The sequence below is a fragment of the Erinaceus europaeus genome, chromosome 7 (assembly GCF_950295315.1).
Source record: "Erinaceus europaeus chromosome 7, mEriEur2.1, whole genome shotgun sequence".
Taxonomy (NCBI): Eukaryota; Metazoa; Chordata; class Mammalia; order Eulipotyphla; family Erinaceidae; genus Erinaceus; species Erinaceus europaeus.
In genome coordinates this window covers 70,881,918-70,904,591 of record NC_080168.1, presented here as the reverse complement: position 1 = coordinate 70,904,591, position 22,674 = coordinate 70,881,918, and the positions used below count along the sequence as shown (strand labels likewise).

The 22,674-nt window shown below is 43.2% G+C and overlaps 1 protein-coding gene and 1 long non-coding RNA gene across 4 annotated transcripts in view; one reads left to right on the top strand and one right to left on the bottom strand.

Moving 5' to 3' along the window:
- MICU2 (mitochondrial calcium uptake 2) overlaps positions 1–10,653 on the bottom strand; it is a 65,513-nt gene extending 54,860 nt beyond the window's left edge. For 2 of the 3 annotated variants that reach the window (XM_060194716.1, XM_060194717.1), the window contains exon 1: positions 10,418–10,652. In XM_060194716.1, the coding sequence (XP_060050699.1) occupies positions 10,418–10,624 (207 nt within the window). In that variant the 5' untranslated portion in view covers positions 10,625–10,652. Of the gene's footprint in view, positions 1–10,417 lie in introns of all 3 variants that reach the window. The other variant, XM_007529483.2, reaches the window with a different exon arrangement.
- A 99-nt stretch (positions 10,654–10,752) lies between these two features.
- Positions 10,753–17,675, top strand: LOC132539289 (uncharacterized). Its single transcript, XR_009550548.1, has 3 exons — positions 10,753–11,034; positions 13,162–13,204; positions 17,161–17,675. It is a non-coding gene; the product is annotated as an uncharacterized LOC132539289 (long non-coding RNA).
- Positions 17,676–22,674: the final 4,999 nt, after the last annotated feature.

The following is a 22,674-nucleotide window of genomic DNA, read 5'->3' as shown; positions in this document are numbered from 1 at the left end:
AGCGCAAATTACCTCTAATTACAGGGTACCACTTTGTCATCTTTCCTTTTCATAATCTAGTCATTTACACACTTTGATTTTTTTTTTTTATTTCCAGCTGGGTTTATAAACATCAAAGCTTTGTCATCCCTCATGTGCTTCTAGAGACATTTTTACCCAAGGCGATAAAGTATAAAGACTTCTTTGCATTCCTGCATTACTGTTGCAGGAAAGTTTCAGACTTTACTGGGCTTTACAATGTTTTATGGTTATCAAGCTTCTATATGTTGCTGTAAAGTTAACTGCCCTTGCCATTCCGATCTTAAATGTGCTATTATGAAACCCAATGCACTGCACAAAAATACACTCTAATCCAAACACATGGCAGCAAGTTCTAGATTCACCCACTGCGAATGTCTTTTAAGTCCTCCTCCTTTGTACAAAAAACAACTGCCAGTCATATTGCCAGTCAACTCAAAAGAGATCATGGCTAAACTGATCTGATGAATTATCTAGGGCATTTAGAGCAAGTTAAAATAGCTGTATCTTATTAATTCATTACTAAAGGTTTTAAAACATTTACTGATATGCAGTAGAAAAAAGAATTTTACACTGGGCCAGTTGGTGGCACACCTGGTTGAGTGCACACACTACAATGTGTGAAGACCTGGTTCAAGATGCCAGTCCCCACCTGCAGGGAGGGAAGCTTCATAAGTGGTGGAGCTGTGTTGCAGGTGGCTCTCTCTCCCTCTCCCTCTTCCCTCTCAGCTTCTGTCTCTATCCAAAATAAATAAAAATAGGTAAAATATATTTTAAAAATTTTACATCTGATCAAACTTTGCACATTTGCTAAAGTTACTACATTTTTCCCTGTTTGATCATTTACAACCCAATTACCCATATTCCTTTTTCAAAAAAATTTTTTATTAGCTTTATTTATTGGATATAGTCAGAAGGAGATATAGAGAGGGAGAGAGACAGAGAAACACCTGCAGTCCTGCTTCACCACTCATGAAGCTTTTCCCCTATAGGTGGGGACCGGGGGCTTGAACCTGTGTCCTTGCGCATTGTAGAATGTGTTCTCAACCAGGTGTACCACCACCTGGCCTCACAATCCATATTTCTTGCTTTACCTTATTAAGAGTTTGTGACCATTTGTTTAGACTCACAAGATGTACAATATGCTTTCAAAAATATCAAAGAGAATCCATCTTAGGTGTTTTTACTAGTTTAGAATGTTAATCTTTAAAACATAATACTTCACTATGCAGCTATCAAGAACAATGAACCCACCCTCTCTGACCCATCTTGGACAGAGCTAGAAGGAATTATGTTAAGTGAGCTAAGTTAGAAAGATAAAGATGAGTATGGGATGATCCTACTCATCAACAGAAGTTGAGTAAGAAGATCTGAAAGGGAAACTAAAAGCAGGACCTGATCAAATTGTAAGTAGGGCACCAAAGTAAAAACCCTGTGGTGAGGGGGTAGACATGCATCTTCCTGGGCCAGTGGGGGGTGGGAGTGGGTGGGAGGGATGGGTTACAGTCTTTTGGTGGTGGGAATGGTGTTTATGTACACTCCTAGCAAAATGTAGACATATAAATCAGTAGTTAATTAATATGAGAGGGGGAAAATTAATTGTATGTCTCAAAGTTTTTCAAAACACAAACTGAATCTTTTTAATATATAGGCTGTGTATTTGATATGCGGACTCTCTCAAAAGCCTAGACCAAGTAGATTAGAAGCATCCAATAGCACAGCTATATACAAGATACTGGATACTGTACAGCAAACCATAACAAAAGGACTTTTCAAAGTTAACCCAATTACCAAATAATGTGATGATAACATTAACTATCGATTGTCTTTTTGAACCCTAAGACAGCAGGAACCTCACATCTCCACTATAGAGCCCCTACTTCCCCCGGTCCTGGAACCCTTGGATAGGGCCCACTTTCCCGTATGCCTCTCCCAATCCATACCAAATAATATTGCATCCGCCGATCACAACCTAACCAATGCAACGATTGCTACCTCAACATGCTTCACCTCAGACTGTGTCCAGAGACTTCACGTGTGGAATGACAACCCTTCAGCTTCATTACTCGGGTGAGACCTTTCCTTTTATAGTACACTCTAATTTCATCTCAGGTGGTTCACTTTCTAACCAAGTCCCAAAACCTAAATATACACCAGTTTCTGTGAGAGAGAGCTTATGTTCACACGTATCCATAAACTACTGCAAAATATATACCTGAAAGCAGAAGTACACAAGAGTTTGCCGTGAGTAACTCCCTAACATTTCCTCTCCACTATTCCAAGCTTTGGGTCCATGATTGCTCAACAATTTGTTTGGCTTCGTATGTTAACTCTCTTTTCAATCACCAGGTTCCAGATGCCATCAGGATGCTGGCCAGGCTTCCCTGGATTGAAGACCCCACCAATGTGTCCTGGAGCTCAGCTTCCCCAGAGACACACCCTACTAGGGAAAGAGAGAGGCAGACTGGGAGTAGTCAACGTCCATGTTCAGCGGGGAAGCAATTACAGAAGCCAGACCTTCTACCTTCTGCAACCCTCAATGACCCTGGGTCCATGCTCCCAGAGGGATAGAGAATGGGAAAGCTATCAGGGGAGGGGGTGGGATATGGAGATTGGGTGGTGGGAATTGTGTGGAATTGTACCCCTCCTACCCTATGGTTTTGTTAATTAATCCTTTCTTAAATAAAAAAAAAATAAAAAAAACCAAAAACATAATACTTCAAGGCAGTATATTATATGTGCTAAGCTCAAATACCCAGATTCCTTTTCTTTATTAAAATGTTCATTTATTTTATGACAAGGGACCACAGAGAGAATACTAGATTGGTAGATAACTAGTGGGCCACTAGAGAGACCACCATTATAGATGCCATTAAAAATGTTTATGGTCACTGATTGTCAGAGAAATGCAAATTAAGACAACACTGAGATACCACCTCACTCCTGTAAGATTGGCATACATCAAAAAGGACAGCAGTAACAAATACTGGAGAGGCTGTGGGGACAGAGGAACCCTTTTGCATTGCTGGTGGGAATGTAAATTGGTACAGCCTCTGTGGAGAGCAGTCTGGAAAACTCTTGCAAGGCTAGACATGGACCTTCCATATGATTCAGTAATTCCTCTCCTGGGGCTATACCCCAAGGACTCCATAACACCCAACCAAAAAGAGGTGTATACTCCTATGTTCATAGCAGCACAATTCATAATAGCTAAAACCTGGAAGCAACCCAGATGCCCAACAACAGAAGAGTGGCTGAGAAAGCTGTGGTATATATACACAATGGAATACTATACAGCTATCAAGAACAATGAACCCACCTTCTCTGACCCATCTTGGACAGAGCTAGCAGGAATTATGTTAAGTGAGCTAAGTCAGAAAGATAAAGATGAGTATGGGATGATCCCACTCATCAACAGAAGTTGAGAAAGAAGATCTGAAAGGGAAACTAAAAGCAGGATCTGACTAAATTGAAAGTAGGGCACCAAAGTAAAAACCCTGTGGTGAGGGGTAGACATGCAGCTTCCTGGGCCGGTGGGGGGTGGGGGTGGGTGGGTGTGATGGAATACAGTATTTTGGTGGTGGGAATGGTGTTTATGTACACTCCTAGTAAAGTGTAGTCATGTAAATCAGTAGTTAATTAATATGAGAGGGGAAAAATTAATCGTATGTCTCGAAGTTTTTAAAACACAGACTGAGTCTTCTTAATATATAGGCTGTGTATTTGATATGCAGACTCTCTCAAAAGCCTAGACCAAGTAGATCAGAGGCAACCTGTGGCACAGCTATTTACAAGATACTGGGTACTATACAGCAAACCCTAACAAAAGGACTTTTCAAAGTTAACCCAATTACCAAATAATGTGATAACATTAACTATCGGTTGTCTTTTTGAACCCTAAGACAGCAGGAACCTCACATCTCCATTATAGAGCCTACCCAGTCCTGGAACCTTAGGATAGGGCCCACTTTCCCACATGCCTCTCCCAATCCATACCAAATAATATTGCATCAGCTGATCACAACCTAATCAATGCAATGATTGCCACCTCAACACGCTTCAGCTCAGACTGTGTCCAGAGACTTCAGGTGTGGAATGACAACCCTTCAGCTTCATTACTCAGGTGAGACCTTTCCTTTCATAGCATTCTCTAATTCCATCCCAGGTGGATCACTTTCTAACAAAGTCCCCAAAACTAGATATATACCAGGTTCTGTGAGAGAGAGCATATGTTCACACGTATCCATACACAGTGCAAAATATATACCTGAAAGCAGAAGTACACTAGAGTTTGCAGTGAGTACCCCCCCCAACACTTCCTCTCCACTATTGCAAACTTTGGGTCCATGATTGCTCAACAATTTGTTTGGCTTTGTATGTTAACTCTCTTTTCAGCCCCCAGGTTCCAGATGCCATCAGGATGCTGGCCAGGCTTCCCTGGACTGAAGACCCCACCAATGCGTCCTGGAGCTCCACTTCCCCAGAGACCCACCCTACTAGGGAAAGAGAGAGACAGACTGGGAGTATGGATAGACCAGTCAACGTCCATGTTCAGCGGGGAAGCAATTACAGAAGCCAGACCTTCCACCTTCTGCAACCCACGACCCTGGGTCCATGCTCCCAGAGGGATAGAGAATGGGACAGCTATCAGGGGAGGGGATGGTATATGGAGATTGGGTGGTGGGAATTGTGTGGAGTTGTACCCCTTCTACCCTATGGCTTTGTTAATTTTTCCTTTCTTAAATAAAAAAAAATTAAAAAATAATAATAAAAAATGTTTATGCAGTGGTGGGAGGTGCAAGGCACTCAGGCCTCCCCACTGCACTACTGTTATCAGTATGAAGTGAACTGAAGCTCATTCCTGAACTTACTGAATATTTTACATCCACAGTTGAGGAAAAAGCCCTGCCATTCAGAAAATAAGTCTTTGCAAAATATCATTGCTTGATTACAATCCACCTGTTCCCCCAAGATGGAGATGTATAAGGCAATGGATGGTGTTTTCATGCCTGCTGACCAACATCCATTCTGCAGCCCCCATGGCGGGGGTGGAGGGGATGATGGCGGTCAATGTTGACTACCAAGCTTCATTACATAAGAAGTGCATTCCTTAAGGCTATCACTACCACATATAGTGAATCTTCTAGGGAATCAGGGCAAAGTCAGTTGAAAACCTCTGGAAGTGTTCACCATTTCAAATGCTATCAAGAATAGAGCCCAACCAGGGAAAGAGAGGCAGGTTGGGAGTATGGATCCACCAGTCAACGCCCATGTTCATTGGGGAAGCAATTACAGAAGTCAGACCTTCCACCTTCTGCATCCCACAGTGACCTTGGGTCCATACTCCCAGAGGGATAAAGAATAGGAAAGCTATCAGGGGAGGGGATGGGATACAGAGATCTGGTGGTGTGAATTGTGTGGAGTTGTACCCCTCTTATCCTATGGTTTTGTTAATGTCTCCTTTTTTCAAATAAAAAAAATGCTCATGATTTCTGGGGGGGGGGTCACAGCATTAATATTATCAGGCACATAGAAGTCAATTCCATGTCTCATGGATAATGCAGAAGAGGAAGTAACAGTAGATGTGGTAGGATAGCAAGAGAACTAGAATGGAAAGTGGAGGCTGAGAAACAATGGAATCAATGCAATCTACTGATAAAATCTCACAGAAGCAGAGTTACTTTTTATGAATGAGCAAAGAAAGAAGTTCCCTGAGGGTCCATGTATAGTGGAGAAGCAATTACAGAAGACAGAACTTCCCCAAAAAGTACTTTGGTTTATACTCCCAGAGGGGTAAATGCTAGGGGAAGATGACAAGAGGGCTCTGTATCCCCATTCTACCAGGACCAGAGGCATTAGTCAACAGGAATCTTGTTTTCATACCATCAATGAATGGGAAATGAATCTGGAAAATGCCAGAGGAAGCCAGGCACTGTTTCACTTATCTAAGAAAGAAGAAGAAAAAAATTAAACACACTGGGAAGAAAGTAGTAGTAGATGTAGGGGTGAAAGAAAGGAAGTGAAGGCAGGACCATTAAAAAAATGGGAAAATATAAATACACAGATATAGATATAGACAGACAGTTATAGAATCAGTCCACATTGGTGATCTTAAGAGAACTACTGTAGTTTCCAGTGGAGGGAATGGGACATATAGGTCTGGTAGTGGGAACTGTATGGAATTATGCCCCTATTACCTTACCATTTTGTAAATCAATATTAAATCACTAATCAAAAAGAAAAGAAGCTCCTGGAGATGAAACTTAGTCTTGAAAATGCTTTGAGCACATCACCAGAAGATCTAGAAAATACCGTAACCTCACTGATAAAGCAGCAGAAGCAGCAGCAGCAGACGTTTGAGATCGATGTCAATTTGGAAAGTTCTACTGTGGGCAAAATACAATCAAGTGGCATCACATGCCACAGAGAAGTCTTTCATAAAAGGAAAAATGAACTTCATAGTTGTGTTCCCCCTTGCTCCCAAGGTTACAGAGAGCTGAAGGCCACCACAAGCTTCAGCAACTACCATGATGATCAATCAGCTTCCATCAACATGGAGGTGAGAATCCTCTGGCAAGCATGAAGATTAGGGCTCAGAGGCTCTGGTCATAAATAGCCTTTTAGCAACAAAGCCATTAAGACTGATTTTTGATATTTATTATGAGAGACAGAGAGAGGGAGAGAACAAGAGAGAGAGAGAGAGAGAGAGAGAGAGAGAGATTGAGATTGAGAGGAGGAAGCGGCATGCAGAAGGAAAGAGAAGACCAGAACCCTGCTCATGTTCTGCAGAAAGATATTGCCAAAGACTGAACCTGTGTGGCCTCTGGAACTTCAGGAATGCCTGAATTACTGCTCTGAGTTATCTCCCCAGCTAACAAATGAATGAGAGGGAAAGAGAGAGAGATATCAGAGTATCACTCTGGCACAAGTGCTACCAGGAATCGAACTCAGGACCTCATGCTCTCCCACTGCACTGCCTTCCCAGTGTTATTCACTTAAAAAATTGTTTTTTATTAATGTATAGATATTGTTTTCAAGACCTAGTGTACACTTAATAAATAAAGTATAATGCAGTGAAAATGTAACTTTTTTTGCCTCCAGGGCTATCCCTGGGGCTTGGTGCCTGCACTACTGAATCCACTGCTCCGATAGGCATTTTTCCCCATTTTTGTTGCCCTTGTTGTTGTTGGATAGGACAGTGAGAAATCGAGAGGAGGGGAAGACAGAGAGGGGGAGAGAAAGACAGACACCTACAGACCTGCTTCACCTCCTGTGAAGTGATGTCCCTGCAGGTGGGGAACCAGTGGCTTGAACCGGGATCCTTATGCAGGTCGCCCAGGGAATGTGTGCTTAACTTGCTGTGTTACTGCCCAGCCCCCGAAAACATATATATATATATATATATATATATATATATATATATATATATACTTTATGTACTGGGAAACTGAACACTTTGTAGGACAGCTTTATTGAGAAACTTGCTTTCTTGGGGGTATGCTAGGAAATTGTGCAGATGCAGTAACATCTGCCATGTTGTCTCCTCAGGCTACTGCTAGTTCCTGCGAGAGTTGGGACATTCTCAGAGTGCCTGTTTCCGCCATGTTGTGCCCTCAGGGCATTGTCTATTTCCCCCGGGATATTTGGAGTGCTTTGGTCACTCCTCCCCCTTCCCATTCTCATGAGAGTTATTATCCTATCCTGGAGTGCTATGGTTACTCCTCCCCCTTCCCATTCTCACGAAAGCTGCTCCTATAAAAGCCCTTCCTCTTCCGCACCAGCGCTTCACTCAGGTGTTCAGACGCAGGAAAGGTTACTGCCGTGGCCCAACCTGCTTCTCTAGCACCCAACTCTGAGGTGCCAGCGCAAATAAAGATTTGTGTTCCCTCTTCGCTCCGGACCTCCTCTTTCTCTTCTCCACAACAACAGGGGTAGTGTGGAGTGGAGCCTAAAGTATAGATGTTGTGCCTGTAATGCACTCCTCCTTCCTTGGCCACTGTTTTTTGTTACTGGTGGCCAACTGTCTTCTAAAAAGAATTAGATACTATAAAATATTTTAAGATATAACCTTTACCATAGAACTGTTATGTTTATTTTATATATATATATTTTTTATTTTTATTTTTTTAAAAAGATTTTATGAGAAAGATAGGGGAGAAAGAGAAAGAACCAGATATCACTCTGGTACATGTGCTGCCAGGGATTGAACTCAGGACCTCATGCTTGAGAGTCTAGTGCCTTAGCCACTGCGCCACCTCCTGGACCACGTTTATTTTATATTTTTACTCTGGTTGTTAATCTTTTACTGTGTCTAATATATAAATGAAATTATCATATAAAGTGTAAAGTGATTTATCATATAAATACAACACTGTCAAGTATGGAAGGGAAAAAAAGCACTATTCTGTGGTTTCAGAAATCCACAGGGGATACTGGCACACATCTCATGCAGATAAGGGTGGGGGAAAACTACTGTACTGACATTATAGAAGAGTTTTAAAATATATTTAAGTGCTTCAGAAGAAACTGTTCACATAAACTGTCATGCTGATATGCTCTAAAACAAGTTCCCAAAGGATTCCTATAGGAGGCAGTATTCTGCTGCACAGTGTAGACATATATTTTCTCAAAGAGGACAATTAACATTTTACACAAGAGTTTTGCAACTCAGTTTTCTTTTCTTTCTTTTACTTTTTTGCACCTCACACGTCTTACACACCTTTCTTAATTCTTTTCAAATTCACCCATCAACACAGCTATCAATTTTCTCCTGAATTACTGTAACAGTTCTCTAAATCCAGTATTTATTTCAACCCATTCACTAATGGGTCAAAGCTGAATTTGTGACATAAATATATGAACTTCTCTAGTCAATAACATGACGGGGAGGGCAGGTTTCATAGACACACTAATTTCAAAGGAGGAAGACATAAGCAACCTTTTGTGTGTATGCGTGTGTGTTTAGTGTGCCACTCCTGAAATAGGCCAGGAAAAAGAAACCAATTCATAGATAAAATCAAATCATAACCTACACAATGCTAAAGGGGAAAAAGAAGTTGTGTTCAGGAGACAGTGAATGAATCATTTTTAATTTACCAGAGGCCAGCTCAGCTCTGGCTTATGGCGGTTCTGGGGATTGAACCCGAGGCCTTAGAGCCTACGGAGAGTGAATCGGAAGGTGTGCTTGAGTGTTATTATAGAAGGCTCTGAATGACAAAATTAAAAAGTGCATTTTATCCTAGAATGAGGCACTATAGTTTCTGAAGAAAGGTTAATTCACATGAGTGAAGCAATACTCTTGGGAATATTAAATCACAGGTTCTAAACAGGATGAATTAAGGGGTTGAGAAGAGAAACCAGTGATGATGCCAAGGCACATGATCAACAACAATCTTATAAACTCTTAGAATTGCTCCTTCTGTAATCAGAAATGGTGTAGGAATGAGGAAGAGTGATTGCATGTATTGTCTTTTTTTTTAACATTTAAAAAATTTATTTATTCCCTTTTGTTGCTCTTTTTTTTTTTATTGTTGTAGTTAATGTTGTTGTTACTGATGTCGTTGTTGGATAGGACAGAAAGAAATGGAGAGAGGAGGGGAAGACAGAGAGGGGGAGAGAAAGACACCTGCAGACCTGCTTCACTGCCTGTGAAGTGCTGCCTCTGCAGGTGAGGAGCCGAGGGCTCCAACCGGGATCTTTACACTGGTCCTTGCGCTTTGCACCGCCTGCGCTTAACCCTCTGTGCTACCGCCCGGCTCCTTGCATGTATTGTCTTAACTCAATATAAGTAAAATACGTATCACTTGCCAAGACTTGGTTTTAATTCACAAAGTGGGCTTTTTACTCTTTTGTTGCACTTCACTGTTCCGAGTGTTCCATTAAAAAGGCCTACATCTAACATACAGAAAAAGAACAAAACACCACATTTAATTTACCCCCCCAAAACAAAAAATAAAAAACAAAAAACTTATCGACTATCCACGACAGAGAAGTAATTCCCCTACAGTCTCAAAAGTTTTCTGGGACACTCTGGTAACATTAAGGTTTGCGATCAAGTGGCAGCTTTGGTTACAGGAGACCAGCGAGTCTGGAGTCGTCAGTTAATTTTTAGCAATATCTGAATAATAATAACAACAATAATAATAATAACGGGACCACTCTACCAGGCGGGCAAAGAAGCATCAGGGGCTGCAAGGGTTTGGGGAGAGAGACCAGAAAGGCTGGTCGGGGCGGGGTGAGGACCCCAGCAGGACTGCAGAGGGAGGGGAGGAGAGAGAGGCAGGCACGCCCTCCTGAGTCAGCCAGACCCAGTGGAGATGATGAGCGCTCCGGGGAGGCGGGCCTCGGGCACCTGCCCCCCGCCCGGGCCACCGAGGTCGCAGCGATGACGCTCCCCTACCTGCGCCAGCACTGCCGGGCCGCCCTCGGGCGCCGCCACGCTCTTGCGGCCGTGGTACCAGGCCACGCCGGCTGCCGCCAGAGCTACTCCGGCCACAGCAGCCGACGAGGGGCCGGGCTCCGGCAAGGCCTGCCTCCCGGCCTCCAGTACCCGCCGCAGCTGCCGGCCGCCCCAGCCCAGCAGCCGAGCGCCTCTCGCCGCCGCCATCTTTGCGGAAGCGCTGCGCTTCCCACGGCGCGACACCGCGCGCGTGACCGTGACGGCGGCTCTCGCGACACCCGCTGGCTCCGCCCCCTCCTGTCTGCGGACTGGCCGCGGCGCGGGGCTGCGGGGCCCGGGGCTGCTGGGCCTGGGACTGGGACGGGCTGCCCCCAACCCCAAGTACCTCTGAGATAAGAAGTTCCCCTGTGAGAGCGAGACCCTGAATACCCTGCGGGAGCCCGTGACACTTGGGGCTAGGTGCTAGGGGGACGCCCCCCACCAGGTGGGCCGGCTTTGCATTGCCCACAATGCTGGTTGCTCCAGATCCCTCTAAGCCCACCCTTTAAATGTGGTTACAAAACTGTGTAGAGCATGCTTTCCGAATAACAACAGTGACAAATCATCATAATACTTAGGTGTGTTCTCAAGGGCTATTTAAATGAAATGAATGAGGGCGGGAGAGATAACATAGTGGCTATGCAAAAAGGTTCATTCTTGAGACTCCAAGGTCACAGGTTCAATCCTTCACACCACCATAAAGCAGAGCTGAGCAGTGGTCTGGACGGACAAACACACACAATCATTAAAATAAATATAATACACTTAAAAATAAATGAAAATAATTAGCTTAACCAGGCTCTCCTAAACATTTCATTCATTTGTTTTTTTTTTTCCTTTTTTTTTTGTTTTTAGTTCATTTAAATTTTTTGGTAGTTTTTATTAATGGTTTACAAGGTTCTAAGATGACAGGGTATATATAGTTCCACATTGCACCCACCACTAGAGTTATGTATAACCACTCTTTCCCCAACCATACCATAGTTCACAAAGTCTTAGAGATACAGTGTGCAATTTGGCTAATTAAAAAAAACTTTTTTTGGTCAAATTCATGTGTTTCAATTCTCTATAGTCCACATAGGAGTGAAATCATCTGGTAATTGTCTTTCACCTCTTTACTTTTATTTTTATTTTTTATTTTTTATTTTCTTGCCTGCAGGGTTATTGCTGGGGCTCCATGCTGGTGCCTGCACCATGAATCCTGCTCCTGGAGGCCATTTTTTCCCTTTTGTTGCCCTTGTTGTTTTGTCGTTGTGATTATTGTTGTTGTTGTTGGATAGGACAGAGAGAAATTGAGAGAGGTGAGGAGACAGAAAGGGGGAGAGAAAGATAGACACTTGCAGACCTGCTTCACCACTTGAGAAGCGACCCTCCTGCAAGCGGGAGCTGGGAGCTGGGGCTCGGACTCGAATTCTTACGCGGGTCCTTGTGCTTTGCGCCATGTGCGCTTAACCCACTGCGCTGCTCAACCCACCTCTTTACTTTTTTTGCTAAGCATAATTAACACCAGTTCCATCTGTTTTGTCCCAAAAGATAAAATGTCATTTTTATTGCAGAGTAGTACTCTAAAGAATATACACCTCCAAAATCCTTTTTTTTAAAAATAAAGATTTCTGATTAATTTATTAGAAAGGTAGGAGGAGAGAGAGAAAGAACCAGACATCACTCTGGTACATGTGCTGAGGAGAAATGAATCCGGGACCTTATGCCTGACACCTCCCAGACCACCTCCTCCAAAATCCTTTAACAATTTGCCAGTGGGTATTTAGGCTGCTTCCATTCTTAAGCTATTGTGAACAATGCAGTTATGTTGCCTATGCTCCTTCAACTTACCGTTATGTTCTTGAATAATACCAAGGAGTAGTATTGCTGGATCAGAAGGTATTTTCATTTTCACTTGTTTAAAGATTCTCCATACTGATTTCCATAGGGACCACACCAGTTTGTATTCCCACCTGCAGTGCAGCAAAGTTCCATTTTCTCCACAACCTGGCTGACACTTGTCATCTCTTGATTTGTTGATGTAGGCCATTCTCACAGGTGTGAGGTGGAATATTTTGAAAAAAAAATTATTTATTGGATAAAGACAAATTGAGGGGAAAAGAGAGGGAGGGAGGAGAAAAAGAGAGAGAGAGGATTGATTGATTCCTGTAGCACTGCCTCACTACTTGTGAAGCTTGCTTTCTCCCTGCAGATGGGGTCCAGGGGCTTGAACCCATGTCCTTGCACACTGTAACATGTGCACTCAACCAGGTGCATCACCACCTGGCCCCTGGAATCTTCTTTTTTAAAATATGTGTCTTCTACTTCTTGCACTTTAACAGATAAGGAAAGATATTTTTAAATTTTGGTGAAAAAGTCACAAATGCCCTTTTGACTGTTTTTTTAAAGAATACAGCTCATTGATATTTAAGTATGTCAACAGAGCATGAAGGATGTTCTCCAGAACTTTTTTTCATTTGTCAAAAGCTGGCATTGTGTGTGTGTGTGTTAGATTTTACCCTAACCTAGACTTCTAGCTGATAAACTACATGTCCTTGTGACAGCTTAAAGTCATAGTATTTTGAGAATGTGCTGACTGTTGAATTTAAACTCTGTTCCTGTGAAGTGTCTGATGTTGCCTGTTCTCCCATCTGGGCATTTGCTGATCTGAGAAGCTCCTCTGTCCTCTATCCCCACTGACAGGTCCCAGATTTTTTTCTCAGGGCACCTTGGAGTGATATCTCACCCCTGGCTGTGCTATTACTGGTAAGAAATGATGTAGTTTAGGCAGATGATTTGCCTTTATTTTGTCAGGTCTGACCCTCCATTCCTTGATCTTTCCCTTTCAGAGTACATTTCCATAATATACTTTGTTCAGCCTCAGAGATATGCCACTAACCATTCAAAGCTTTGCTTGGGTCTGCAGTGATCTACAACCAAGTCAAAGGTAGTAAGAGTTCACACCATAAAAATCACTGTAAGCCAGAAGGAGGACAAACACCGGATGATTTCATTTACAGGTGGAACTTCAGAAACAAGGAAAGAAAGGGAAGATACAGGGTGAAAGTTGACCTGGGTGTGGTATACTGCACCAAAAGCAGGAGACTCTAGTTGAGGGGGAGATGAGAGGAGGTAGAGAGGCCATTGGGGTCCTGGTGCATGATGATGGAGAAGAATTTAAGTTGGTGGTGGGAGTGATGTGCAGATACCTATCAAGGAGAGATGAGAAATTGTACCTATGTGTCAACAGTTTGAAAAGAAATCATTGTCATCTTCAAGTTTTGAAAAACAAAACAAAAACAACAACAAAAAAACACCCACCAAGTATCCCACTCAATCTAAGTTGATTATTTAATTCCTTGAATCATTTAGCCATGACTTGATCTTACTTTTTGCTCTCCTGATCCTTCCTTCCTTCCTTCCTCCCTTCCTTCCTTCCTTCCTTCCTTTCTTTCTTTCTTTCTTTCTTTCTTTCTTTCTTTCTTTCTTTCTTTCTTTCTTCCTGTTTGTTTTGCTATCAGAACACTGCTCTGCTCTGGCTTGTGATGGTGTGGAGGATTGAACCTAGGACCTTGGAGCCTCAGGCATGAGAGTTTGTGTAACCATTATGCTATCTCCCAAGCCCTTTCTTTTTAAATTAAATATAGAGAGGCACAGAGAGAGATAAGTCAAAGAAGCCACAGCACTGAAGCTCCCTTCAATGGACTGGGGGCCATGTTTGAATTTGGGTCTCACACATGGCAAAACTGTCCAAGTGAGCTATTTGTATAATGCAAATTCTTATTACAGGATTTGGCTTATTTAAAGGCACTGTGTTTCTCTTACAGTTTGGCTTTCTTGTAGGCGAGGATTTCTGTTTTTTTTTTTTTTTCTTCTTCAGTGTTTAGCACAATGCTCAGCACAATCAGAAATTCAATGACTGAACACATGAGTAAGTGATTTAACAGAAGGCACAGATGAAACTTTGGGGATGCCTATTTTCATCCTTTGAGCATAAGACATGCAGAAACACATGATTCCTTTGTATCATTTCTTTACCAAGATGAAAACTTCATTGCAAACGACTCCCCCTTGCCAGAAATCTTAGGACCTTCTTGGAAAATTGTGGGCTGTAAATCCTTTTTTTGTATTGTATTCACAGGCCCCTAGAACTCTAATTAAGATGCACTGTGTTCAAACTTTTCATTTTTGCAGAGGAAACGAATTCTCAGAATAGAACCAATCTCTAGCCAGCAAGTCATTCTAAGTATGACATCGTCTCTGGCAGCTGCTGCCATTTGTCTCAGCTTGCTGACTATATTGGTTTGCTTCGTCTCCAGCTTTGTTCATTTCTTCTTCACCAGCTGTAGAGAAAGTCCTTTGCTGGGTGTATTTTCAACTATGTTGCTTCTAATTCAATCCCCAAATAAGGACCTGCTGCTAACGCTGTTAAGATTTATGCTGCTTGAAATGATATTTTGAGCCAAACAAAATTGAAACAAGGATGGTTTCAAAACTTCTTTGTCTCTTTCGACCAGGGCCATTATTGGAGCTTTGTGCCTGCACAATTCTTTTTTTTTTTTTTTTGCCTCTAGGGTTATTGCTGGGGCTCAGTGCCTGAGCCATGAATCCACTGCTTCTGGAGGCCATTCCCCCCCCCCCCTTTTATTGCCCTTCTTGTTGTAGCCTTGTTGTGGTTATGATTATTGTTGTTGATGTCATTTGTTGTTGGATAGGACAGAGAGAAATGGAGAGAGGAGGGGAAGACAGAGAGGGGGAGAGAAAGATAGACACCTGCAGACCTGCTTCACCGCCTGTGAAGCGACTCCCCTGCAGCTGGGAAGCCGGGGGCTCGAACCAGGATCCTTATGCAGGTCCTTGTGCTTTGCACCACATGCGCTTAACTCGCTGCGCTACCACCTGACTCCCCGTGCCTGCACAATTCTACCACTCTTAGCAGACTTATTATTATTTTTTTCCATATTAGATGGTTGGAGACAGAGAAGAAAAGAGAGACACACATAGAGAATGAGAGATACCACAGTAGCACTCTACTGCTCACAAAGCTTCCCCTTTGCATGATGTTCCTATGTGGTGGCTGAGGACTCAAACCTGGATCCTTGCATGTGGGATAGTGTGCAGTCTACTGTTGGTATTCTTCGTGTTGGTTTGGCCCCCTTCCCCCTACCTCTGAGAGAAATGGTTTGGTCCTTGCTAGTTTCGCGCCCCTTTTTCTCCCTGCCCCGTATGCTAAGGACGTCCAGAGTCCCAGCAGCAGCTGCGGAGGAAGAAACATGGGGAAGCACATGGTGTGGTGATTTGCCCGTTGGAGAATAAAGATATACAGCTTCCCAGCCCAGCCGTGTGTCCCCGAGTCTGTCTCTGTCTACCACTGTGATGCTAGCCCGGCCAGCTGGAGCCTCTGAACATTAACAACAAATGGCGGCCAATGTGGGGCACCAGATGTTGTTAAGGTCAGGTGTCGGGCTGTACTGCGGAGAAGAGAAAGGAAGTCCAGAGCAAGTGGGGTACACAAATCTTTATTATAGGATGGGGGGGGCTCAGGCCACGTGGAGTCAGCCGACAATGGCCGTCCCCACTACCTGACCACGGGGCGAGAGAAGGGAGAGAGATCTGAGAGAAAGCTGAAGGAGCCGAGAGAGAGGGGGAGCCAAGAGCCCAGAGAGAGTGGGGGGGGGGTGAGGGGGCTTTTATTGGGCGACAACCAGGGGTGACATGTGGGGCCAGGATTGGTTGAAGGGGGCACTGCTAGGATTTCGCGGGGTGTGGTAAAACCTGGGGGCGGAGACTGCATCAGAATAATTCCTCAGCGTCAGTCTACTGGGCGAGCTATCCTCTGGCAAGCTCAAAGCACCATTCTTTATTCTTTTACTGAGCTCATTTTCTGTAGAAAGGGAAAAAAAGTGATATTGTGGAAAAACTCTCCTGGAAGGGGCCTTACTATTACTGGAGAGACTCAGCCTGAATTTCAGACCAATGGAAAACAGGTTTTAACTACTGTGGTGTACAGAGCAGGAATAATGGGGTGCATTGAAGCACCCAGAGAGGTGTCTAAGAGAGAGGGAGACAACTCAAGCTGGGGCCTGGAAAGTGAGAAAGGTTTGGGTAGGCAGAATTTGAGAAGGTTGGGAGGGACAGCCAGATTGAAAATGTGGGTGAGAATGACAAATAGGATGTGTTTATATGTTTTTTTTTTTTTTTTTTTTGCATCCAAGGTTATTGCTGGGGCTCAGTGCCTGCGCTATGAATCCACTGCTCCTGGAGGCCAGTTTTTGCCCTTTTTGTTGCCCTTCTTGTTTATCTTTGCTGGATAGGACAGAGAGAAATGGAGAGAGGAGGGGAAGACAGAGATGGGGAGAGAAAGACAGACACCTGCAGATCTGTTTCACCGCTTGTGAAGTGACCCCCCCCCCTGCAGGTGGGGAGCCAGGGGCTCGAACTGGGATCCCTCCATTGGTCCTTGCGCTTTGCACGCTTAACCTGCTGTGCTACCGTCCAGCCCCCTATATGTCTTTTTGAAGCTTAGGAAGTGGTGCAGTAGACAGTACACTGGATCCTCCAGAGTGAGGTCCTGGATTCAAGCCCCAGCATGGTATTTGCCAGATAGATTCTCTGGTTCTTTCTCTCTCCTTCTTTCTTTCTTTCTCTCTCTCTCATTTATAAATAATGAATAAATCACACACACATATATAATCATTCTCTGTCTCTATTCTATCCAACAGGACCAACAACATCAAAAACTGCCATTAGGAATGTTGGAGTCATTAGGCAGGCACAGAGCCTCAGTGATAACCCTGGTGGAAGAAAGAAAGAAAGAAAGAGAGAAAACGAAAGAAAAAAAAAGAAAGAAAGAAATCAGGACTACATGGTTTATTGCAGAAGGACCAGAGGCCATGTTGACATTTTTCACCAGTAGGTAGAGTGCAGTCAGCTATCTTGCCCCTATGTATCTTTATTCTTAGCTTTGCTCTGCTAGTCAGCCATCCATCCTCACCCCACCCCCTGCCACTGATTGTTTTCTGTCAGTCACACTGAAAGACCCTTTAAAAAAAAAAAAAGGGACTCCTGATACTGCCTGCCCACACTCAGTAAGATTTCAGCTTGACCTATTTCTGCACACGCTGGTATCAATCATGATACTCAGATAGTTTTACCCATGGCCCTAAGATTGTCTTCTGTCAGTCAGTTTTCTTTGGTCTGTTTCACTTACTGCTCATGGGCTCCTGTAAATGGCCTCCTTTCCTCTCAACAACTAACATATTGATTTCTCTGTGTTGCTAGTCTTGGACTAAAGAGAGAACCACCTTTTCCTTTCAAAGACATTTCTTCAATGGCTTTCACATTGACAGAGTCATATGAGCTGAGACTGATTGTTTCCTGGGGGTGGGGGTTGAAAAAAATATGAAAGAGTGAGATGATAAAGAGGTTGGACTTGTGGTCCGGGAGGTGGCGCAGTGATAAAGCTTTGGACTCTCAAGCATGAGGTCCTGAGTTTGATCCCCGGCAGCACATGTGTGATGTCTGGTTCTTTCTCTCCTCCTGTCTTTCTCATGAATAAATTAAATCTAAAAAGAAAAGAGGTTGGACTCAATACTGTTAACAGTGAGGTGGACAGTATACACACAGACATTGTGGAGAACCATGGCTTGTACACTGCAGAGGTTAAGTTATATTTATGGTGACTGATTCTGCAGCTGAGGGTATGAATCATTCCCGGAGGTCCTGGATGAGTCAAACAAATTGCTAATTATGTCTTTTTTTTTTTCTGTGCAGCTTAGGGCCATCAGTAAAAATATCTGGGTGTCATGATTGATACCAGTGTGTGCAGAGAAATAGGTCAAGATGAAATCCTACTGAGTGTGGGCAGGCAGTATCAGGAGGCATATTTGTTTCAGGATCTTTCAGTGTGGAAGTTAAGAAAAAGAACATATGGAAGTCATCTTGGATAAGACAGTTGTAGTGCTCATGCTTTGCTATTTTCAGGCAGAAGCCAGCCCAGATAGAAACAATAGATTGTGAAAAAACAGCTAGATATAACAAATACTGTTCAGCCAGCAGTATATAACAGTGCATGGCAGTTCTTTTAAAAATAATGCAAGTGTAACCACAAACATGTCTTAGAAATAATGCAAGTGGGCTGGGGAGGCAACATAATGCTTCTGAAAAGGAAAGAAAGAAAGAGGAAGAAAGAGAGGAAGAAAGAGAAGGTCAGAAGAGATAGCATAATGATTATGCAAAGAGACTCTCATGCCTGAGGCTTCAAAGTCCCAAATTCAATCTCCCACATCACCATAAGCCAGAGCTGAGCAGTTCTCTGGTAAAAATAAATAAATTGCAAGAGTAACTACAAAACATGTTTTGAAAATAACACAAGTGTTTAATGATGGCCTCTTTGGTCACTACCACATCACTCTATCATCCCGGGCCTCAGTCAGGGAATCCTTATTCCCACATAGATATGATGGGCCTATACTTCTAACAGATCCCTCTTTCCACTATCACTGGTCAGCTCCATCAGGAACAGCATCATAAACTTTCTTGTGTGCTTCTCAGGACATTGCCTTCAATGTAGAACAACAGTGGTAGTAATGACCCCACTCTCCAGAGGGAGGTTGGGTCAACATACTCTATCACTTGAGGAAGACTGGTCCTGAAATGAGTGCAGCCTAAAATGTACCTAGTTATGACCATGGAATTCAAGCTCATCCTGAAAGACTGAAAAGGTTGCAGAGGTTACACAGGTTCCTGTGCTAAATATGAATAGACATGGGCCCTAGCTCAGCCTGATGGGGTTTACAGTTAACGGTATTTATATACTTTTCCTATATTTGGGAGCTTCTCTCTGCCCTGAGCCAGTCTTCTAGTCTATTTTCAACCCTGACACCATCTTCCCAGACAGTACTCAGCTCATCCGCATATTAGTTGTTGGGTTCAGGCAAAAATTAGTAAAGTCATGGGCCCCTTGGAATACACCTAAAATAGACTTCTTAGCTTCTTCCAACATGAAGACCCCAAATCTCATCTGCTATATTCTTACCTTTAGATTTCCTGATTATTAAACCATTTGTTCTGCTTTATATCTTAATGTTTTACACCTGCCAAGTTGCTGCCATGAAGCCAACCTGACTTCCCTGGGCAGGCCACTTACTCAGAGCCCTACCCCAACTAGGGAAAGATAGAAATAGGCTGGGTGTATGGATCAACCTGTCAATGCCTATGCCCAGCAGAGAAGCAATTATAGAAGCCAGACCTTCCACCTTCTGCTCCCCATAAAGATCTTTGGTCCATACTTCCAGAGGGATAAAGAATAGGCAAACTTCCAATGGAGGTGATGGGATATCGTACTCTGGTGGTGGGAGTTGTATGGACACAATACAACTCCCACTAGGTTCTCTGTCATCCTTTTCCAGGACCTGTTCTAAATAATCACTATTTATCAAATAAAATTCACTTTTGTTATTAAAGAGACAATGGATAATTTGCTTTCTCTAAAAATGCTAATATTTTAGTGAGATCAGTCTTATTACATTGGCCATTACTTGGGTACCCTTGGTTTAAGCTTTTATGAGCCAATCTATATTCAGTTAATGTAAGCATTCATTTTTTGGTTTTTGGTATTATTTATTAGCTAGGTACAGAGAAATTGAGAGGAAAGGGGGAGATAAAAAAGGAGAGAGAGTGGTCCGGGAGTGGGTGCAGTGGATAAAGCATTGAACTCTCAAGCATGAGGATCTGAGTTCAGTCCCTGGCAGCACATGTACCAGAGTGATGTCTGGTTCTTTCTCTCTCCTCCTGTCTTTCTTATAAACAAACAAACAAACAAACAAACACCTATAACATTGCTCCACTGCTCTTGAAGCTTCCCCTCTGCAAGTGAGGATGAAGAGTGTTGTTTGAACCTGGATCCTTGAGCATTGTAATATATGACTGTCAGGTGTGCCACCACACTCCCTAACCATTAATTTTTTAAAAAAAATTTTATCTTTATTTATTTATTGGATAGAGACAGTCAGAAATTGAGAGGGAAGGGGGTGATAGGGAGGGAAAGAGACAGACAGATACCTGCAGCTCTGCTTCACCACTAGTGAAGCTTTCCCCCTGCAGGTGGGGACTGGGGGCCTGTAACCTGGGTCCTTGTGCACTGTAATGTGTGTGATCAAACAGGTGAACCACCACTGTGCCCTCTAACCATTAATTAAAAAAAAATTAATTAATTAATTAATTCCCTTTTGTTGCCCTTGTTTTTTTATTGTTGTAGTTATTATTGATGTCGTTGTTGTTGGATAGGACAGAGAGAAATGGAGACAGGAGGGGAAGACAGAGAGGGGGAGAGAAAGACAGACACCTGCAGACCTGCTTCACCGCCTGTGAAGGAACCTGCCTGCAGGTGGGGAGCCGGGGGCTCGAACCGGGATCCTGACGCCGGTCCTTGAGCTTAGCGCCACCTGTGCTTAACCCGCTGCACTACAGCCCGACTCCCTCTAACCATTAATTTTTATTTCAGTTTTAAAAAAGATTTGTAGGGAGAGCAAGCAAAATAAGTCACCTGGATAGTGTGTTGTTTTGCCATGCATACAATCTGGGTTCCTATCTCATTAGAAGAAGCTTCAGTGCTGTGCTATGCTCTCTTACTTTCTCTGTTTCACTGATTCACTATCTCTATCAAAACTTTTGGTGCTGGAAATTGAACTCAGGCCTGATGTGTGCAAATTTTGTGTTCTACCTGCTGAGCTACCTCCCTAGTCATGATTTTGTATTTTTTTTCTTTTAACCAGAGCACTGCTCAGTTCTGGTTTATGGTGGTGGTAGTGGTGGGGGATTTAACCTAGGGCTTTGGAGCCTCAGGCATGAGAGTCTCTTTGCATAACCATTATGCTATCTACCCCTGCCCTGCTATCTACCCCTGTCCGACTTTGTATTTCTTTCTTTTTTTTTAATTTTTAAAATATTTATTCCCTTTTGTTGCCCTTGTTTTATTTTTATTGTTGTAGTTATTATTATTGTTGTTGATGTCATCATTGTTGGATAGGATGGAGAGAAATGGAGAGAGGAGGGGAAGACAGGGGAGGAAAAGATAGACACCTGCAGACCTGCTTCACTGCTTGTGAAGTGACTCTCCCTGGTGGGGAACCAGAGGATCAAACCTGGATCCTTAAGCCGGGCCCTTGCACTTTGTGCCATGTGTGCTTAACCTGCTGCGCTACCTCTCGACTCCTTCTTTTTTTTTTAATATTTTTTTTTTATTAATTTATTGTTGGATAGAGACAGAGAGAAATTGAGAGGGGTAGGGAAGATGGAGATGGAGAGAGACAGAGAGATACCAGCAGCCCTGCTTCACTACTTGCAAAGCTTTCCCCCTGCAGGTGGGGACCAGGGGTTTGAACCTGTATCCTTGTGCATTGTAATGTGAGCACTTAGCATTGTAATGTGTGCACCACCACCACCTGGTCGACTTTGTATTTCCTAATGTCTGTAACACAATGGATGCACAAAACTTGATGGAAGAAGAGAAGGTGCATCTGTTGCATAAAATGCTAGGAAGTTGGGGTGACACCAGTGTATGGGGAGAAAGGTAGAGAGTGTTGGGGACCACTGTCACATCTGGGCTAGAGTGGTCTGTGTCACATGCCCTTACAAACGAAGTGCTCTTAATGTAAGAATTGTGGTAAAACAAAATTTTCTCTGTAAGTATGCTGAAGGAACAGACTGTGTATATCTAGGAAATCTGATGATTTTCCAGTTAGTTGTACTGCCTTTGAAGTTCTGTATGTAGAATATTAACACCTTTCTTTCCTTTTTTCAACTGGAAGCTGGTCACTGCAAGCAAATCAAAGTTAACAACTGTAGAAAGATGGCAAAATGAGGACAGATACTGCATAATCTCTCCCATAGGAGGAACTTAAAAAGCAAGGACAGAAAGAGGAAACTTGGACTGGGTATGGTACATTGAACCAAAGGATTGTGGGGAAGGAGGGTAGGGAGTTAGGGGGGAGGCATTGGGGTCCTGGTGCATGATGGTGGGAAAGGACCCAAGTTGGAGGGGAAACAGACATTTGCAGACATTTATCATGGGGAAATGAGAAATTCTACCATGGGTCAACAGCTGTACTATAATCCATTACTCCACCTCCCCATAAAGTGATTTTGTAGAGAAAAGAAAAAGAAAAAGAAAAAGAAAGATGACAGGAGAAGAAAGGGATAGGAACTAACCAGTCTAGTGAAGTGTTCCTTGATCC